This window comes from Thalassophryne amazonica, chromosome 6, assembly GCF_902500255.1.
Source record: "Thalassophryne amazonica chromosome 6, fThaAma1.1, whole genome shotgun sequence".
Classification (NCBI taxonomy): Eukaryota; Metazoa; Chordata; class Actinopteri; order Batrachoidiformes; family Batrachoididae; genus Thalassophryne; species Thalassophryne amazonica.
Window position 1 is genome coordinate 1,936,702 of NC_047108.1, and position 21,346 is coordinate 1,958,047.

The 21,346-nt window shown below is 40.3% G+C and overlaps 1 protein-coding gene across 1 annotated transcript in view; it reads right to left on the reverse strand.

Moving 5' to 3' along the window:
* The window catches only part of ccdc22 (coiled-coil domain containing 22), a 134,237-nt gene that overhangs the window by 29,025 nt on the left and 83,866 nt on the right, over window positions 1–21,346 (reverse strand). The window contains exon 12 of the mRNA XM_034173463.1: window positions 16,106–16,201. Within this exon, the coding sequence (XP_034029354.1) occupies window positions 16,106–16,201 (96 nt within the window). The remainder of the gene's footprint in view (window positions 1–16,105; window positions 16,202–21,346) is intronic.

The following is a 21,346-nucleotide window of genomic DNA, read 5'->3' on the forward strand; positions in this document are numbered from 1 at the left end:
AAGTGAACTAACGTAATTTGTTCTTTTTCAAAATCGACAGCAAAGATGGACGAAGACAGAGAGGAAGGAGCAACGTCAGGATCCCAATTCGAGCACTCGTCGCACCCATGGCCATACCTCAAACAAATGTTTCAGTTTTCCCAACGTGTTAATGATTCATTCCGTTTTAAATGTGTACTTTGTCTACCTAAAGAAAATTTCATAACTGCGCCATCCAATCTGCAGAAGCATATTCAGGTATGTAACCCATCATACTCGTTTTGGTTAATATAAGTGAAAGTTTGCAATGTAGGCTGGTGGGCTAGAGATTAGCATATGGCTAGTGAAATTAGCTACCTGTTACGCCTGTGCGGTACTATCTTTAAACGGTTATGTCAGCAGACAAACCTAAAATTTCGGGGACATGAATAGGGTAACTGAAGTATTTCTATTTCAACATGTCTTAATCAAATCATGCCAAATGTTTCCATTCCAACGTAACATCATTTATAGGTGTTAATGTTTTGCTAGCATGTTGGGTGTTGCTGCGGTGTAGGCTAGGTCCTATCTAGCGGGCGGTCATTTCGCCAGTCCTTTAGGTTCGACTACCAAGATGACTAGGCTTACTGCAGAGTTAATGAATTCATATGTTTTTCCTAATTGTAGTACTTCAGTGTGATATTGCATGAGTCAGGCGTAGGGATGGGTACCGAGAACCGGTTCCTTTTGGCTATCGTTAAGAAATGCTTCGATCCATCGATTCAATAACCTTTTTGCTTAACGATTCCCTTATCGGTCCTTCAGAGTCGCCGTTGTTTTTGGGGGCGTTTGTCAGGAAAATGATTTCTCTACATTGAACTTTTCTTTAACTTTTCTGCAGCACGGCTTCGCTTTGAAACTTGAACCAATTGAAGCAGTGGTTCGCAGATCGAAGCAGTGCTTCGATTTGGTGCTTCGTTGATTCACTTTGCTTTATCTTAAATTTCCCCGCTAAAACCCTAAAGAGCATATGCCTGTGTGTAATAGTTACCTTTTTATGTTAAACCGACCTGTTATGGTCTTCTGAAACAGTTGATAGATGTATTTTATAATTTAAAAATGGGACCGATGCTAACGCATTAGCATGTCTATGGCATTTTCAATGTTAAAGTTAACATTAAGCTGTTCGCATATCAGCATGTTTGTGTGCATGTTTTCTGTATAATAATTAATGGCTCAGTGTTCACTGTCAAATTGTATTTTTGATTTTTATTAATATATTAATAACAGCAACAACAATAATAGTAATAATAACTCATAACTATTGCTACAATACAATTTTAGAGAAGGAGACAAAAAGAACCTGATGAAACAAAACAACAGAAAAGATAAAACCAACTAACAATGAACAAATACATATTGAAATAAGTAAGTGTTTCCTGTGAACACCTAGTGACTCTCACACCTCCATTTCATCCCTGTTTTATTTAAGTTTAATGACAGTTTGTTTCGGTTAAACCATATTTTCAATGTGTTAATTTCTTCAGTAATTTCCTCCAGAACTATCTGCCAAACTAGAAAACTGCTGCATCCTAGTAAGAGCAGAATACTACTGGAATGAATTTGAATAAGGAAAGTTGTGTTTTTCTCACCTAAATGGATGCTGCTCTCACTGCAGTTTCTTGTCTGGAATAGTCCCAGATTGCATTCAGAGCTTCTGGAATTCAAACATTTTCATGCACGTGGTGTTGGGGAGTAATTTTGAGTTTCAGCTTTTTTGTTTTTCACCACTTTCATCCCTGAATATGTGAAATCGTGAGTCACTTTTGTGCAGATTAAAGTTACTAACTGGGACTCCTGTCTTGTTGGGAGAAAGAAACGAGAATCGTCCTCTGTTCTGTTCACACAGCTCCAAACACTGCGCGGCTCTCTGATGAGTCAAGTTAGAATGATAAGAGTCCAGTCGGAATTAATAACTTCAAAACAAAACGTCGTTTAAATCAATTGACACCTCTTTCCAAATGTTGGAACACAAAAAAAAAAAAAGAAAAAAAAAAAAAACTGCAATCGATCAAAACGTTTTTTCCTCCCAAAAAGAGACGTCCTGCGCTGATGTGCAGTAGACGGCTGAGCTCAGCTCAGAGGTACGGAGAGACATTCATGCCAAAATGTCTGAAAGGAAATGCTTTTGACAAAAAGTACAGATTTTATTTATTTTTATTTATGTCCCCACTTCATGGGGAGTTTTTTCTCAATACGTAGCAGTATGTTGAGGGCTACGCGTGTAGGATGGAAGAAATTAAACCTGTTTAATTTTCTTTGGCGTACAGCACAGCATGGAGCCTTCACGCAAGTACACGCAGCTCCGTGCTACTGTCCGTTATTGTGAGCCCGCTCACGCTTCAACACGGTACTGTGCGCCGCTTCACATCTCCCTGTTGTTCTTCTGGAGCTATAAAGATACAGATACTGCAAGATCGTTGCTTCACTTTATCATACTGGACTAATTATATAACTGTTTCACTGTGTCGCATCGTTTCATAAAGGCGCTCTCACTCGCTGCATGTTGGTGCGCTCATCAAACGCCCTGATCGATCAGTCTGATCAAAGCTGAAAAGAGCTGTGACTCTAAAATAAACTCACACTTGCTGCATAAAAAAATAATAATAATAATAATAATAATGTTAAATGACTGTTTTTGAGCCACACCACACCATGCAGTAGAGAACAGAGCGCACTTCCACAGAGGCAGAAAATAGCACTGAAACTGGTGCGGCATGGTACATGTGACTGTGTGCACATATTAAAACGCGAACACACGCAGCTGCAAGTATGATTGAACACTGTTAAGGCTGAGTATGTGCGTATTTCGGGCATATTTAAATAAACACAACGCTGCAATGAGCAGCTCTATGAATACGCCACTGTGAAAGCCCCTTTAGGTTTAAAACTCCAGCTTTTGTGGCTTCTGTTTATTCTTCTCTACAAGAGTCAAGACAGAAGTCAGACTACCAGAGCAAGAATTTTAGCTGAGGAAGCTTCTGCGATTTGAAGTGAAATGTCCTCGCATCAAGCAACCCAGTCCAGTCAAAGATTCAAGCTTCTCTACTATGGAAACCACCTGGACAACTGAGAGCCTACACAGAAACGAATCGATGAGGAATTGAATCGATAATGGCATCGATAGATAAAATCTTATCAATATCCATTCTTAGTCAGAAGAGCTCTTTTCCAAACTGTGATAAATTCTGTCCACTACTATGGTGCATGTCGGCTGTTTAGTAGTAAAATAATTCCACCTAGTGGGCAAGTGGCATTAAGTCAAGACAAGACCAGACAAGTCAAACCTAAGTAATATTTAGTTCAGTTACATTAATGTTTCCGTGATAATAATAAATATATTGTTTTTTCCTTCATAATGATTTAAGTAAATGAAGCTTCAGACACAATACAATAGCTTGTAGAATTGAATATAGGCGTTTTCGCAACTGGAGTTGACGGGATGAGGTGTTTTTTTTTTGTTTTTTTTAAATGAGACTAACTGAAATTCTACACTGTCTTTTACAGAGGAGACATAATTGTCAGCTGCCAAAGTATTGTGAGCTAACCTCAGCTGACTCCAAGCAAAAGACTGAGTCCGGGATGACATCAAATGTCAAACAACTAAAACTGCAGGAAACAAAGCAAATGTCTCAGAAAAAGGTGGATAGCTCCATCCTTCGCTTCATTGTTCAAGGTCGTCAACTGTTCTCACTTGTAGAACAGCCGCCATTCCAGACCCTCATCCTGGACTTGCAGTCCAATGCTGCTCTGATGTCTCGAACCACAGTCCGACGCAGAATGGAGATCATGATGACCATGGAGGCAAGAGTCACGGAGGCAGGGCAAGACTGCCTACACTGCCACAACAACGGAGTGTTGAACTGTAAGGAGGAGGAGCTTTCTTGGCGTGACCTCACATTGGCTGGATTCAGGCACTTTTCAAAGGCATTCTGTTGCCCTGGCATGTCGGCGGATAAAGGGTCCCCACACATTTGATGTCTTGGCGAGCACAATGAACAACATACACAGTGAGTATGACATCTGCCAAAAAGTCGTGAGAACCACTACTGACAATGGGTCGAACTTTCTTAAAGCATTTTGTGAATTTGTTCAAGATGAGAACCAGAATGACATTCCTGAGGAGGAGACGGAAGAAGGAGTTGATGATGATGGCTCGGATGAAGAGACTGAGGTGGAATTTGTAAATGTTGGTGCCATTATGGCTGAGGATGATGGCCTGCTGCAAAGGCAGTTAAAAACACTGCAAGCTACAACTTGTGCAGCCAAACAAAACGAGATGGAATTCGTTATACTTGGCTGTGGAGCACATTATGCAAATTCTCAAAGACCAAGGAGAGGGATCTATGAGAGAAGTCTGTGAACTCATCCCACCTGCTCCAAGTGATGTTAATCAGTGAAATCACATACTGGAGTCAGTGGCTGCAAAGAAAAGCTGCACCCTCTCGGCCCTTTCTGGAATAGTTTGGACACCACTGATCTAACAGTATGTCATTGGTCAACATTATGAGAGCGGAAATAATGAAAAGAATGTGGTTGGATTACTGTAACTATAACAGACCCGCTTCATTTTTGTTTTGTAATGTAACTTTTTCACGGACCCCCTGGACCCCATTTTGAGAACCACTGTTCTAAGAGATAATTGCCTGTAGAAATGCTTTGCCACATTACCTGCTGCAGTGTTTGTAAATGAGTAACAGAAACGGGAATGTTCTAATTTGTGTAATATGAGAGTAAAGTTATTTTTTAAATATATATATTTTTGATTTTTTTTTTTTGTTAGGTACAGTCCTGCAGATATGGCCTTCTTGAGCAAGTACACCACCACCATGAGCCCAGTTGCAAAGGCAATAAACATATTGCAAGGAGAATCAGACGTGCAGATGGGATGGCTGCTCCCCACAATCTCAACCCTCACCACTAAGCTTGAGAAAATGAGACCAGCTCTGTGGATGCCCTCCTGCGTGGTTTGAGGAAACGCTTTGGCAGCATGATGTTTGATCCTGAGTTCATTGCGGCAGCCATTCTCAACCCGAAGTTTAAGATGTCCTGGACTGCTGATGACGATGCCCTCAAGCTTGGTAAGAGACGTTCTAAACCTAATTTTGCCTCTTGAATATTGAAACTGTACTGTAGCTTGCATAGGTTAGTTCCTTAATGATCAAATGTATGGTAAATCTGCATTTTTTTAAATTTTTTTATTTAGGCCTTGGTTACATCAAGGAGCACCTTCCCCACACGCACGCATGCGCGCACGCACACACACACACACACACACACACACACACGAGACAGTCAAACAGTTGGATACTTACCTAACGTGCAACAGAAAGTGTAACCATGTTAACGGCTTATTCTGCTGTGTGTAGCCTCTCTCTTAAGTTGAACACACCCTCACCTGCCTCTGCAGCGTGCGAGAGGCTGTTCAGTGAAGCTGGATTAATATTCAGGCCAAATCAGGCAGCTATCAGCTCCCACAACTTTGAGAACCAGCTACTGCTGAAGTTGAATAAGGACTTTTAGAATCAGAATCGCCTTTATTGTCATTGTTATTTGCATTACGAGATTTGAGTGCAGCTCCAAAAAGGTGCTTTTCGTGGTGTGAGTAACTTTTAGCCAAATAAAGATTAAATTATTCAGAGTATATGTACAACTAATATAAACATAAGGTAAAATAAAATAAAATAAAATGAAATGTGGACCAAGTAAAATGTAAAACGAGAATTATATACAACTGTGGAATCATACTACATGGAATATTGTGCAAGAAACTTGAAGGTGCAGATTAGAGTGATTTGTTTTTGTTCAGTGCAGTGATCGCTCTGGGGAGAAAGCTGTCCCTGAGTCTGTTTGTCCTAGTTTTGATTGACCTATACCGTTGGCCGGAGGGTCGTAGGTCAAACAGGTGGTTGCTGGGGTGGGATGTGTCTTTGCTGATGTTGGCAGCTCTGCTGAGGTAGCGAGAGCTGGCAATGTCTTCCAGGCTGGGCAGAGAGCAGCCAGTGATCCCCTGGGCCGTTTTGATCACCCTCTGCAGCGCTCTCCTGTCTGCTGCTGAGCACTCCCCGTACCACACTGTGATGCAGTACGTCAGGATGCTCTCGCTGGTGGCTCTGTGAACAACACCAGCAGCTTCTCCTCCAGATTGTTTCTCCTGAGCACCCTCAGGAAGTGGAGTCGCTGCTGGGCTTTCTTCACCACCACTGTGGTGTTGGCTTTTTACAACTTTGACCATTGACATTTGAGAACTGTTCACACTAAGACCGGGCTTTTTTCACCCGTAATGTAGATATTACAAGGTGAAGAGGTTTTTTGTGTGTGTGTGTGTGTTTGTTTTTCTGTATAATGATTGATTTCAGTATTGATGGGGAAAATAAAAAATCCTATCCCAGCAGTCATAAGGCAGGGGACACCCTGGACAGGACGCCAGTCTATCATGATAGTCATGATAGAAGCGTTTCACCCCACCCTTAATGCTCCTGGCCTTACTCCCATTCCACTTGGTTCCTTACACCAACAGTACGTCTTCCTTTCTCCTCTCAGTCACAGCCAGCTCTCTCCCTTTACCAGTCACATTGCCAACATTCAAAATTCGGATTCTCATTTCAACACTTCAAACCTTTCTCCTCTCCTGCTGCCTCCAGACAGGTTCTCCTCCTTTTCCTGTTCTTCTCCTTGACCCAACAGTAGCATCATTTCTGACAACACGGTCAATACTACTGTTACTGTAGTGCCATTTTTAACCCAGGCTTGGACCGATATGGAAATCTGATTTGTGATCTGCATGTTTGGCAAAATTTACACTGAATATCCTTCCTGACACCCCTATTGATTTACCCGGGCTTTGGACCTGCACTCAGACTGCACTGGCTTATACACCCCATAGGTTAGAGCGCTTTCTTCCAAGACCACCCGTGTGCATACACATCTGGAAGGGCAAGTGATGTAAACCTGTGCCAAAATCAACATGGAGATCCTTAATGAGCCTGCTGTTGTAACCCCAAGTAAAAAGCAAGACATCAAAAGAAAGAAAGTTAAATGGTAGTCATTCAAAAGGAATGAGGTAATGCAAAGAACTGGGGTTGTTAATCAAACAAAGAAGAAACACTGAACTGTCACCACAACAGGATGCAATATCACGAAGTGTGAAAGATCTTAAAAAGCAACAGACAAACATGTGTTTGTATGGATCCACATGTTGGGTTGGCAAAGATCTAGATCTACGCCAACTCATCTTTAAGGTATAAAATAATATCGTCACTTTAAATAATTTCCTTGAGATGCTCACATGCCAGCATGAGATAGAGAAATTTTAAATTCAATAACCTTTGTCCACTAGTGGCCTGGATTACCAACTACCTCACAGGCCACCCACAGTATGTGAGGCTTCCGGACATTACAAGAGACACCATCAGGAGCAGCACGGGGGCACCACTGGTGACGGGCCTCTCTCCCTTCCTGTACACTCAACATTTCAGACTTCAGGTTCTGCAGACATTCTCAGAAGACTCTGCCATTGTGGGCTGCATCAGCAGTGACCAGGAGGCTGAGTACAGGAGTGTGGTGAACAGGTTTGTAGAGTGGTGTGGACACAACCACCTGTAGCTCAACATATCTAAGACAAAGGAGCTGGTGGTGGACTTCATAAAAAAACAAGCCATTATTCTTTAACAGGATACAGTAGTGCCACCGTGAGGCAGAGGTCTTGGAAAATAAAGCAGTTTTAACTTATGGTTTTGATTTTAAAATATTAATCCAGATAGAATAACTCCATTAATGTCAATTCTGTCATTTGTACAAAGTTAAAATATAACACTTATCTTTTAATTTTAAATAATGCACCAATTCTGAAGTTTTGTAACAAAGGCACAGATGCCAATGAGATTATGGGTAAATGAGCCTCCGCTAACACTGATTGGTTGTCTCATTCATTCAATGTAAAAACCAACATGTTAATGTGATGTGACGTGTGTGTTGGTATTTACAAATAAATGTGCTTTTGTAAAATATGCCATTTTCATATTTAAAAAAAAAGCCATTTGAAAAAGCCAAAAGTCAAGTTGTGATTCGACAAACGTCTGATATAACCGGAGTCAAAATGCATTTACTGGCGCCCAGATGCTCAGACACTTACCCATAATCCTTTGTGTACCAGTTTTTGTTTTGTTTTTTTCACACGCCAGAAAGTTACTACAGTTTAAACAACAGAATCCACAATGACAACTGGAAATGAACATTATACAACCAAAATGTACATTTTTATTTCTTTAGCTGCTGCAAGAGGCTGCAACAACTCTCAGGTGCGCAAAGGATTGTGGGATAGCTCAATACTTTGGGCGAATACTGCCATGAACACTACTGGTCAGTAAATGGCAGTAGAGACCGCGAAAACTTGCCAAAGCAAATATTCGAAATCATCCGTGTGCTACATTTAATCTGCGTGGAGAAGCAACCTGAGCTTCTTCCGGCAATTTTACATAAAACAAACACAATAACAACGTCTATAAACCCAGAGAATATATTCACAAGAATTTTAGACACAATATACAAAGAGTTTAATGCTGTTGTCCGTGTGGAGCCTGATCAGAGCGTCTCAAATGAATTTCTCCTGACGTGACTGTACTGAGATTACACATAATGCACCTGGACACAGCATGTCCACACTAAAACTTTCAAAATTAGCGCAATACTTTAAAACTAAAACATATAGCTGATGTTTTCACTTTATAAAACTTCAGGAGTGACGTTAATTTAAGTAACATGTCCAAAATTAGTTTGGTTAAAATTTTAACCATAAGTTAAAACTGTATGCCTCTGGATGACTTGGGCGATATTGCCGGTGAGTTAGTATGGTGTCAAGAGCAATTATCTTGTGATCAGCTCTTCTCTGACTGCAGAAGATACAGTAGTTTCTCCTGAAACCAGCTCTCTTCTGTTTACAGAGAATAGAGCTGTTTATCTGCTACAAAACATTTAACAGTAAGCGCTAAAATCTTTGATATCAGACTTAATATGTTTATAACTGTTTAATTTTTATTCACTTCACCTACAAAAATAGTGATCTAAAAATTATCGGAAGATAATTGATCTGATGATGGTTTTCAAACTTATCTGAAAAGCTAATCCGATAACGAAAACATTAGTAGAGACCCTGAAAACTTGTTAAAACAAATATTCCAAACTATCTGGGGTACCCAGCGCTGCCCGGGCTTACCTGTTTTAGACATAAGCCAAATGCCAATCATTTTAATCAAAACGATTGCCCAACATTTGTTTTTGTAATGCTGATGTGTTATAAATAATAGTTAATGGGCTAAAGTTTGTCCAGCAGAACTAAGAGGTGGACTCCCCAAACTAAGTGGAAATACTTGGTTAAAAGACAAACACATTTGAAGTCTTTCATGCAGACTTTGTTTTGCAATCAAATTTATAACAAAATTACACACAAAAGGTATGTAACAGTAAATGTAAATATCAATTAATCAAAACTGAGGTAGTGGTGTATTTCACTGTTTTTACATTGCAATTTTACAAACATAAAATGAATGTATTCAGACAGGAAGGCAAACTGGGTCGTACAGGACAGTCAGGTACTTAACAGTTGAGAACATAAAGTAGATGAAGGAAGGGATTAAATAAACAGAGATGGCCAACACATATACAGGGCTGGAAATTTGAATTTGCCTGGTCACACCCACAGCCTCAGCCTAAGCATATTGTTGTTTTGCTGAGTGTGCTGTGGCTGTGCTGTGCTGAGTGTGCTGTAGAAATGGATTAAATAAACATGTCCAACACATATACAGGGCTGGAAATTTGAATCTGCCTGGTCATATCCATAGCCGGCTATTTTGGGGCTAATTTTCAGTTGAACTTTAAAAAAAAAAAAAAATTGCACAAGTTTGTTCCCCGTGTCATGAGGATTCAGAATATATATATACTCAACAAAAATATAAACGCAACACTTTTGGTTTTGCTCCCATTTTGTATGAGATGAACTCAAAGATCTAAAACTTTTTCCACATACACAATATCACCATTTCCCTCAAATATTGTTCACAAACCAGACGAAATCTGTGATAGTGAGCACTTCTCCTTTGCTGAGATAATCCATCCCACCTCACAGGTGTGCCATACCAAGATCCTGATTAGACACCATGATTAGTGCACAGGTGTGCCTTAGACTGCCCACAATAAAAGGCCACTCTGAAAGGTGCAGTTTTGTTTTATTGGGGGGGGGATACCAGTCAGTATCTGGTGTGACCACCATTTGCCTCATGCAGTGCAACACATCTCCTTCGCATCATCCGTGAAGAGAACACCTCACCAACGTGCCAAACGGCAGCGAATGTGAGCATTTGCCCACTCAAATCGGTTACGACGACGAACTGGAGTCAGGTCGAGACCCCGATGAGGACGGCGAGCATGCAGTGAGCTTCCCTGAGACGGTTTCTGACAGTTTGTGCAGAAATTCTTTGGTTATGCAAACCGATTGTTTCAGCAGCTGTCCGAGTGGCTGGTCTCAGACGATCTTGGAGGTGAACATGCTGGATGTGGAGGTCCTGGGCTGGTGTGGTTACACGTGGTCTGCGGTTGTGAGGCTGGTTGGATGTAGTGCCAAATTCTCTGAAACGCCTTTGGAGACGGCTTATGGTAGAGAAATGAACATTCAATACACGAGCAACAGCTCTGGTTGACATTCCTGCTGTCAGCATGCCAATTGCACGCTCCCTCAAATCTTGCGACATCTGTGGCATTGTGCTGTGTGATAAAACTGCACCTTTCAGAGTGGCCTTTTATTGTGGACAGTCTAAGGCACACTTGTGCACTAATCATGGTGTCTAATCAGCATCTTGATATGGACACCTGTGAGGTGGGATGGATTATCTCAGCAAAGGAGAAGTGCTCACTATCACAGATTTAGACTGGTTTGTGAACAATATTTGAGAGAAATGGTGATATTGTATATGTGGAAAAAGTTTTACATCTTTGAGTTCATCGCATACAAAATGGGAGCAAAACCAAAAGTGTTGCGTTTATATTTTTGTTGAGTGTAGTTTTTACAGCTATATATTATAGTTTGGGAGTTTATCCCGGACAGACAAAAAGACAGACAGAAGTGGCAGCATGAAAAGCACATGGTACAACACTGCATGGTCTTACATAAATGGCTATTTTGGGGGTCATTTTCAGTTCAACTTTTAAAAAAATGGCACCAGTTTGTAGACAGACAGACAGAGACAGACAGACGTAGCCCTTTATGTATACGTATAGATAATCCGTGTCTGTTACGTTTAATCTGCATGGAATTTAAACGCAAACCAAATTTCATACATACACTATTCTGGAACAAATCAATCAATTCAATCAATCAATTTTATTTATATAGCGCCAAATCACAACAAACAGTTGCCCCAAGGCGCTTTATATTGTAAGGCAAGGCCATACAATAATTACGTAAAAACCCCAACGGTCAAAACGACCCCCTGTGAGCAAAAGCTAAAGCTAAAGCGATAAACCACCCAAAAATTTATCGGAAGCTACAGATAATCGATAAATTCCTGTATTGTCTCTGATAGACTTCCAACTACTAACAAGCTGATTTTGAGTTTTAACACAAATCGCTTCTGGTAGCAGACCCAAACAATGAGTCAGCACTTCTGTCTTTGTGCACCCTGCCCTCTGCTGGAAGCTCCAGTTTACTACATGGCTTCCAGCAGCAAAGCAGTTGAGAGGAGCAGCAAAGCTCAACTCTCTACTTAAGAATAAAGCAGAGCTGACTTATGGTTTGGTTTATAAATAAAATTAATAGTGATAGAATAACTCCATTAATGTCAGTTCTGTCATTTGTACAAAGTTAAGATATAACATATCTTTTAAAGTTGAATAATGCACTAATTTTGAAGTTTTGTAACAAAGACAGATGCCAAAGAGATTATGGGTAAATGAGCCTCCGCTAACACTGATTGGTTGACTCATTCATTCTATGTAAACCAACATGTTAATGTGAGGTGTGTCGTGTGTTCCTGTTTACAGATAAATGTGCTTTTGTAAAATACGAGGTCTGTCCAAAAAGTATCGGACCTTTTTATTTTTTTCAAAAACCATATGGATTTGAATCACGTGTGATTGCATCAGCCATGCTTGAACCTTCGTGCGCATGCGTGAGTTTTTTCACGCCTGTCGGTTGCATCATTCGCCTGTGAGCAGGCTTTGTGTGAGCAGTGGTCCACCCCTCTCGTCGGATTTTTATTGCGAATAAATGTCTGAACGATTTGGAGCTTTGCTGCATCAAATTTTTCCAGAAACTGTGAGAGACCTCCAGCTGGACACCATTCAGAAAATTTAGATGGCTTTCAGCGACGATTTTATGGGGATTACACAGATTAAGATTTTATGGGGATTACACAGATTAAGGAGTGCTCCAGCTGGTTTAAAGACCATCCACAGCGTCTGAGAGCGCAGCGCGCTCCGAGCGCCGATCAACAGGCTCAAACCCCGCTCAAACCCCGCTCAAACAACCAGATCATTTCCTCCTCTTTCCATGACAAAAACTCCTGTAACAGTGGAATGTGCCGTTCATTTCTAAACTGGACGCTGTCTTGATCCAGTATGTCGTCTGACTAGCACAGGAATTGCGGAAGACATGGACATCAGCACTTTTTCGGCACATTGATGAAGCCTCACAGGACATGTTGGGGCATGTCCAGCTCATGCACAATTTCTCGGATACTCACACAACTGAAAAGCAACTGGAAGCCGTCTGAGCCATCTGAAAGCCGTCCTGCGAGACCAACACGGAGGTGGTTTTGTCCCGCGCCATGAGCGGCATGGTGGCGCAATCCTCCGCTTCTCTTTCCATGAAAAAAACTCCTGTAACAGTAGAATGTGCCGAAAAAGTGCTGATGTCCATGCCTTCTGCCTTTTTTGTGAAAGTTAGACGACGTCCTGGATCAACAAAGCCTTCACACGTTGGAAATGATCTGGTTGTTTGAGCGGGGTTTGAGCCTGTCGATCGGCCGCGCTCTCAGACGCTGTGGGCGGTCTTTAAACCGGCTGGAGCACTCCTTAATCTGTGTAATCACCATAAAATCGTCGCTGAAAGCCATCTAAATTTTCCGAATGATGTCCAGCTGGAGGTCTCTCAGTTTCTGGAAAAATTTGATGCAGCAAAGCTCCAAATTGTTCAGACATTTTATTAGCAATAAAAATCAGACGAGAGGGGTGGACCACTGCTCACACAAAGCCTGCTCACAGGCGAATGACGCAACCGACAGGCTTGAAAAAACTCACGCATGCGCACAAAGGTTCAAGCTTGGCTGATGCAATCACACGTGATTCAAATCCATATGGTTTTTGCAAAAAATAAAAAGGTCCGATACTTTTTGGACAGACCTCGTATGCCATTTTTATTTGTAAAAAAAAAAAAAAAAAAAAAGGCATTAAAAAAAAAAAAAAAAAAGCCAAGTTGTAATTAGATAACCATCTGATATAACCGGTGTCAAAATAAATAGAACACTGCCATGATCTACTGGTGCTCTGACATTCAGTACTTAAGCTGGGCTTACACTGTGTGAGTTGTGGCCCTTTTTCAGCCGACTTTTCACTCATGCGAGAATTTTTTGGATTGCACCGAGTTTCAGCTTAATCGCACGTCCTGCATCGTTTAGTATACATGGAGTAACGAGCTGCATTTAACATCTTACGACCACCTCCTGATCGGCAATTGTATGGTCGGATGAAAATCAAACCTGTTTGATATTCTGGTCGGCCGTTGTGAGGGTATCCCACTGCTGAAACGCTACAAGTGTCTGTGCATGTACAAACACCAGAGAGAGCATAACAGACAGTGATCATCTCTTTGGGAGAGCAGCTTCTGTTTCTCCATCCCCCCTTTCTTCAACTCATGTAAAGTCTTGTAATTTTTTTTTTTAAACTTTGATGTCTCCCATCAAGTTTTTGTAAAAATAAGAAATGTAAATAAAGTTTGAAAAAAAAAGAAGCTTCTTCTACGTTTTGCTTCTGGAAATACGAGTCCGACGTGCGGGTTTTGAACGTACAATGTGTGTGAGAACATAAATCGTGCCCTCTGAACTTTTACACTGTGTGGTTGTGCCGTACAGTTTAAGCTGTAGCCGAGTACAATGACTGAAAATATTGTACAGTGTCTGCCCAGCTTTAGGGCGAATATGGCCATGAACACTACTGGCGAGTAGATAGATGGCAGTAGCGACCGTGAAAACTTGCCAAAACAAAATTCCAGATAATCCGTGTCTGCTACATTTAAGATGCGTGGAATTTAATACACAAAAAAACCCCACAATAACAACGTGTATAAACTCAGAATATATTCACGCGAGTTTTAGGCACAATATACCAAGAGTTTAACGCTGTTGTCCGTGTGGAGCCTAATCAGAGCGTCTCAAATGCATTTCTTCTATCATGAATGTACTGACATTACCCATAATGCACTGCTGCTGGGCACAGCATCGCCACACTAAAACCTTCAAAATTAGCGCATTACTTTAAAACTAAAACATATATCTGATATTTTCACTTTATAAACCTCAGACGTGACGTTAATTTAAATAACTTGTCCAAAATTAGTTTAGTTAAAATTTTAACCATAAGTTAAACCTGTATGCCTCTGGATGACTTGGGTGATATTGCCCACGTAACAGTATGGGGTCAAAAGAAATGAGGTGTCTTTTTTTTCTTTTTTTGTGACCAGTTCTCCTTTGCCTGCAGAGGAGTGAGCGGTTTCTTCTGAAACCAGTTCTCCTCTGTTTACGGAGGGTAGAATGACATCTGCTACAAAACATTTAACAGGTAGGTGCTCAACTGATTTAAAATTTTATATATGTTTGTAGTTATTCAGCTTTGTTTACCACATACGTTTACGGTCTAAAAATTATCGGAAGATAATTAGTCCGATGATGATTTTCATAGTTACCTGAAAAGATAATCCGGTAATGAAAACATTATCTTAGATAATTAGTGGTTAGCGGAACTGTGCCTACTACTGTGTACGAGGGCTGTCCGTAAAGTATAGGTCCTTTTTATTTTTTTCAAAAACTATATGGATTTCATTCATATGTTTTTACGTCAGACATGCTTGAACCCTCGTGCGCATGCGTGAGTTTTTCCACGCCTGTCGGTGACGTCATTCGCCTGTGAGCACTCCTTGTGGGAGGAGTCGTCCAGCCCCTCGTCGGAATTCCTTTGTCTGAGAAGTTGCTGAGAGACTGGCGTTTGATCAAAATTTTTTCTAAACCTGTGAGACACATCGAAGTAGACATGGTTCGAAAAATTAAGCTGGTTTTCAGTGAAAATTTTAACAGCTGATGAGAGATTTTGAGGTGATTCTGTCGCTTTAAGGACTTTTCACGGTGCGAGACGTCGCGCAGCGCTCTCAGGCAGCGTCATCAGCCAGGCGTGGAAAAACTCACGCATGCGCACGAGGGTTCAAGCATGTCTGACGTAAAAACATATGAATGAAATCCATAGTTTTTGAAAAAAATAAAAAGGACCTATACTTTACGGACAGACCTCGTATATCTGTAACAATACGGTTTATTGTGAGGTTAATTCGATGAAGTACTCATCTAAGATGTGTGTGTGCCAGTATTTGTGTCAAGTGAAAGTATCCAGTGATGTAATTTTGGATGCTAACGGTTTCAGTAATTTTAGCAGCTTGTTACGTCGTTAATCCATGACTACTGAGGAAATAACAGGTTATAAATTTTAATGCCCACAACAAAACAAAACAGTTATGAGAACTACCGCTAAGTTCCCAAAAATATGATTAAATAAAACACAGAGACCAAAGTTAGCCAGTTAACTGAGCTTGTTGGTGTACAGGTTTCATTTGTCCTGCCCAGATCACCAATGGTCTCACCTATGCTCCACCTCTTTACCCATATGGGCTGCAGGCGTGCACGCACACACACACACACAGATTTGAGTGAAATTGCTGCTCAACTAACAACCACCACTGACAATGTACAGTCAGATTCTGAACAACAAAAATGACACTGTTTCTGAAGCAGAATGTGAAAATATTCCTGTTAAAATATTGTTGGTCTGCTACCTTGAACACAAGCTCATCGGTCACAGCAAAGGTCCTGTCCAGTTTTCCCGTCAGGCTGTTGATCTCCCTCTGCAGATCCTTAGTGTCTGACAAAATCTACAAAGAAGAAATCAAACCGTTTACTCTTACCACACAACACCACCACTTCTAAAAGGCTTGAATAAGTAATTAGGATGAAGTTCCTGATATAGACCATATTTTTTTTTAAAAAAGCACATAATACCATTACTTAGAGCAATCCCAGTGGACAGTCACTATCTTTCTGTGTAGGCTCTCAGTTGTCCAGGTGGTTTCCATAGTAGAGAAGAATAAACCTTTAAACCTTTAAACATTTATTCTTCTCTACAAGAGTCAAGACAGAAGTCAGACTACCAGAGCAAGAATTTTAGCTGAGGAAGCTTCTGCGATTTGAAGCGAAACGTCCTCGCATCAAGCAACACAGTCCACTCGAAGATTCAAGCTTCTCTACTACAGTCACTATCTTGCTGAAAATTTGCAAAATAAAAACACTTAAAACATACACTATAGCAAATTAATGTAGAATGTAGAGGTCTGTAATTTTTATCGTGGGTTCACTTCAACTGTGAGAGACAGGAGCTAAAAAAAAAAAAAAAAAATCCAGAAAATCACACTATTATTTTTAAATAAATAATTTGCATTTTATTGCATAAAATAAGTATTTGACCCCCTACCTACCAGCAAGAATTCTGGCTCTCACAGACCTGTTAATTTTTCTTTAAGAAGCCCTCTTATTCTGCACTCGTTACCTGTATATTCTGCACTCTGCACCTGTTTGAACTTGTTACCTGTATAAAGACAGCTATTCACACACTAAATCAATCACACTCCAATCTGTCCACCATAGCCAAGACCAAAGAGCTGTCTAAGGACACCAGGGACAAAACTGTAGACCTGCACAAGGCTGGGATGGACTACAGGACAACAGGCAAGCAGCTTGGTAGAAGACAACAACTGTTATGATTATTTATTAGAAGGGGAAGAAACACAACATGACTGTCAGTCTCCCTTGGTCTGGGATTCCATGCAAGATCTCACTTTGTGGGGTAAGGATGATTCTGAGAAAGCTCAGAACTACACAGGAGGACCTGGTCAATGACCTGGAGAGAGCTGGGACCAAGGTCACAACAAAATCATACAATGTGATTTTCTGGATTTTTTTTTTTTTAGATTCTGTCTCTTACCACAAATCTTGAGGTAATTTTACATGCTGCTGTGGAACAAATAAAAGTAGTGAGACTTCAGGCCACATGTTTTTGTTATCCACATGTTGTCACATGGGGATTTATAGGGGCAGAGCAAATTTGAACTCAATCACATAAGATTTAGAGGTCCTCCAGAGTGACACATTTTCCTCTCCCTCCGCTGGCAAGGCAACATCACCCTAACGGGAGAAGACTCTGATGCCATTATTTTTCTTTTACAGATACGTGTGAAGGCTCCAAAAAGTGGTGGTTGATTGCCAATCGTGGGCATAGCTACCCAAAAAGTTAGCTTCGATAACAGCTAATCAGCTAACTGAAAAGTTATCTTTTATAAAGCTAAACCAATAAACCACCCAAAAATGTATCAGAAGCTACAGCTAAGCAATAACTTTCAGTATTGTCTCTGCTGCACTTACAACTACTAACAACCTGACTTTGAGTTTTAACACCATGATCGCTTCTCGTAGCATCAAAGGCGACCACAGACCCAAACAATGAGTCAGCATTTCTGTAATTATGCGCCCTGCCTACTGCTGGAAGCTCCTGTTTACTACATATTTTGCAGCAGTGAAGCAGTTGAGAGGAGCTAAACTCAACTCTACACACAAAACAAGCCATTATTCTTTAACAGGATACAGTAGTGCCACCGTGAGGCAGAGGTCTTGGAAAATAAAGCAGTTTTAACTTATGGTTTTGATTTTAAAATATTAATCCAGATAGAATAACTCCATTAATGTCAATTCTGTCATTTGTACAAAGTTAAAATATAACACCTATCTTTTAATTTTAAATAATGCACCAATTCTGAAGTTTTGTAACAAAGGCACAGATGCCAAAGAGATTATGGGTAAATGAGCCTCCGCTAACACTGATTGGTTGTCTCATTCATTCAATGTAAAAACCAACATGTTAATGTGATGTGACGTGTGTGTTGGTATTTACAAATAAATGTGCTTTTGTAAAATATGCCATTTTCATATTTAAAAAAAAAAGCCATTTGAAAAAGCCAAAAGTCAAGTTGTGATTCGACAAACGTCTGATATAACCGGAGTCAAAATGCATATAACACTGCCATTTACTGGCGCCCAGATGCTCAGACACTTACCCATAATCCTTTGTGTACCAGTTTTTGTTTTTTTTTCACACGCCAGAAAGTTACTACAGTTTAAACAACAGAATCCACAATGACAACTGGAAATGAACATTATACAACCAAAATGTACATTTTTATTTCTTTAGCTGCTGCAAGAGGCTGCAACAACTCTCAGGTGCGCAAAGGATTGTGGGATAGCTCAATACTTTGGGCGAATACTGCCATGAACACTACTGGTCAGTAAATGGCAGTAGAGACCGCGAAAACTTGCCAAAGCAAATATTCGAAATCATCCGTGTGCTACATTTAATCTGCATGGAGAAGCAACCTGAGCTTCTTCCGGCAATTTTACATAAAACAAACACAATAACGTCTATAAACCCAGAGAATATATTCACAAGAATTTTAGACACAATATACAAAGAGTTTAATACTGTTGTCCGTGTGGAGCCTGATCAGAGCGTCTCAAATGAATTTCTCCTGACGTGACTGTACTGAGATTACACATAATGCACCTGGACACAGCATGTCCACACTAAAACTTTCAAAATTAGCGCAATACTTTAAAACTAAAACATATAGCTGATGTTTTCACTTTATAAAACTTCAGGAGTGACGTTAATTTAAGTAACATGTCCAAAATTAGTTTGGTTAAAATTTTAACCATAAGTTAAAACTGTATGCCTCTGGATGACTTGGGCGATATTGCCGGTGAGTTAGTATGGTGTCAAGAGCAATTATCTTGTGATCAGCTCTTCTCTGACTGCAGAAGATACAGTAGTTTCTCCTGAAACCAGCTCTCTTCTGTTTACAGAGAATAGAGCTGTTTATCTGCTACAAAACATTTAACAGTAAGCGCTAAAATCTTTGATATCAGACTTAATATGTTTATAACTGTTTAATATTTATTCACTTCACCTACAAAAATAGCGATCTAAAAATTATCGGAAGATAATTGGTCTGATGATGGTTTTCAAACTTATCTGAAAAGCTAATCCGATAACGAAAACATTAGTAGAGACCCTGAAAACTTGTTAAAACAAATATTCCAAACTATCTGGGGTACCCAGCGCTGCCCGGGCGTACCTGTTTTAGACATAAGCCAAATGCCAATCATTTTAATCAAAACGATTGCCCAACATTTGTTTTTGTAATGCTGATGTGTTATAAATAATAGTTAATGGGCTAAAGTTTGTCCAGCAGAACTAAGAGGTGGACTCCCCAAACTAAGTGGAAATACTTGGTTAAAAGACAAACACATTTGAAGTCTTTCATGCAGACTTTGTTTTGCAATCAAATTTATAACAAAATTACACACAAAAGGTATGTAACAGTAAATGTAAATATCAATCAAAACTGAGGTAGTGGTGTATTTCACTGTTTTTACATTGCAATTTTACAAACATAAAATGAATGTATTCAGACAGGAAGGCAAACTGGGTCGTACAGGACAGTCAGGTACTTAACAGTTGAGAACATAAAGTAGATGAAGGAAGGGATTAAATAAACAGAGATGGCCAACACATATACAGGGCTGGAAATTTGAATTTGCCTGGTCACACCCACAGCCTCAGCCTAAGCATATTGTTGTTTTGCTGAGTGTGCTGTAGAAAGGGATTAAATAAACATGTCCAACACATATACAGGGCTGGAAATTTGAATCTGCCTGGTCATATCCATAGCCGGCTATTTTGGGGCTAATTTTCAGTTGAACTTTAAAAAAAAAAAAAAAATTGCACAAGTTTGTTCCCCGTGTCATGAGGATTCAGAATATATATAGTTTTTACAGCTATATATTATAGTTTGGGAGTTTATCCCGGACAGACAAAAAGACAGACAGAAGTGGCAGCATGAAAAGCACATGGTACAACACTGCATGGTCTTACATAAATGGCTATTTTGGGGGTCATTTTCAGTTCAACTTTAAAAAAAATGGCACCAGACAGACAGACAGAGACAGACAGACGTAGCCCTTTATGTATACGTATAGATAATCCGTGTCTGTTACGTTTAATCTGCATGGAATTTAAACGCAAACCAAATTTCATACATACACTATTCTGGAACAAATCAATCAATTCAATCAATCAATTTTATTTATATAGTGCCAAATCACAACAAACAGTTGCCCCAAGGCGCTTTATATTGTAAGGCAAGGCCATACAATAATTACGTAAAAACCCCAACGGTCAAAATGACCCCCTGTGAGCAAACCTCCAGCAGAACCAGGCTCAGGGAGGGGCAGTCTTCTGCTGGGACTGGTTGGGGCTGAGGGAGAGAACCAGGAAAAAGACATGCTGTGGAGGGGAGCAGAGATCAATCACTAATGATTAAATGCAGAGTGGTGCATACAGAGCAAAAAGAGAAAGAAACACTCATGTGCATCACGGGAACCCCCCAGCAGTCTAAGTCTATAGCAGCATAACTAAGGGATGGTTCAGGGTCACCTGATCCAGCCCTAACTATAAGCTTTAGCAAAAAGGAAAGTTTTGAGCCTAATCTTAAAAGTAGAGAGGGTGTCTGTCTCCCTGATCTGAATTGGGAGCTGGTTCCACAGGAGAGGAGCCTGAAAGCTGAAGGCTCTGCCTCCCATTCTACTCTTACAAGCCCTAGGAACTACAAGTAAGCCTGCAGTCTGAGAGCAAAGCGCTCTATTGGGTTGATATGGTACTATGAGGTCCCTAAGATAAGATGGGACCTGATTATTCAAAACCTTATAAGTAAGAAGAATAATTTTAAATTCTATTCTAGAATTAACAGGAAGCCAATGAAGAGAGGCCAATATGGGTGAGATATGCTCTCTCCTTCTAGTCCCCGTTATTACTCTAGCGGCAGCATTTTGAATTAACTGAAGGCTTTTCAGGGAACTTTTAGGACAACCTGATAATGAATTACAATAGTCCAGCCTAGAGGAAATAAATGCAT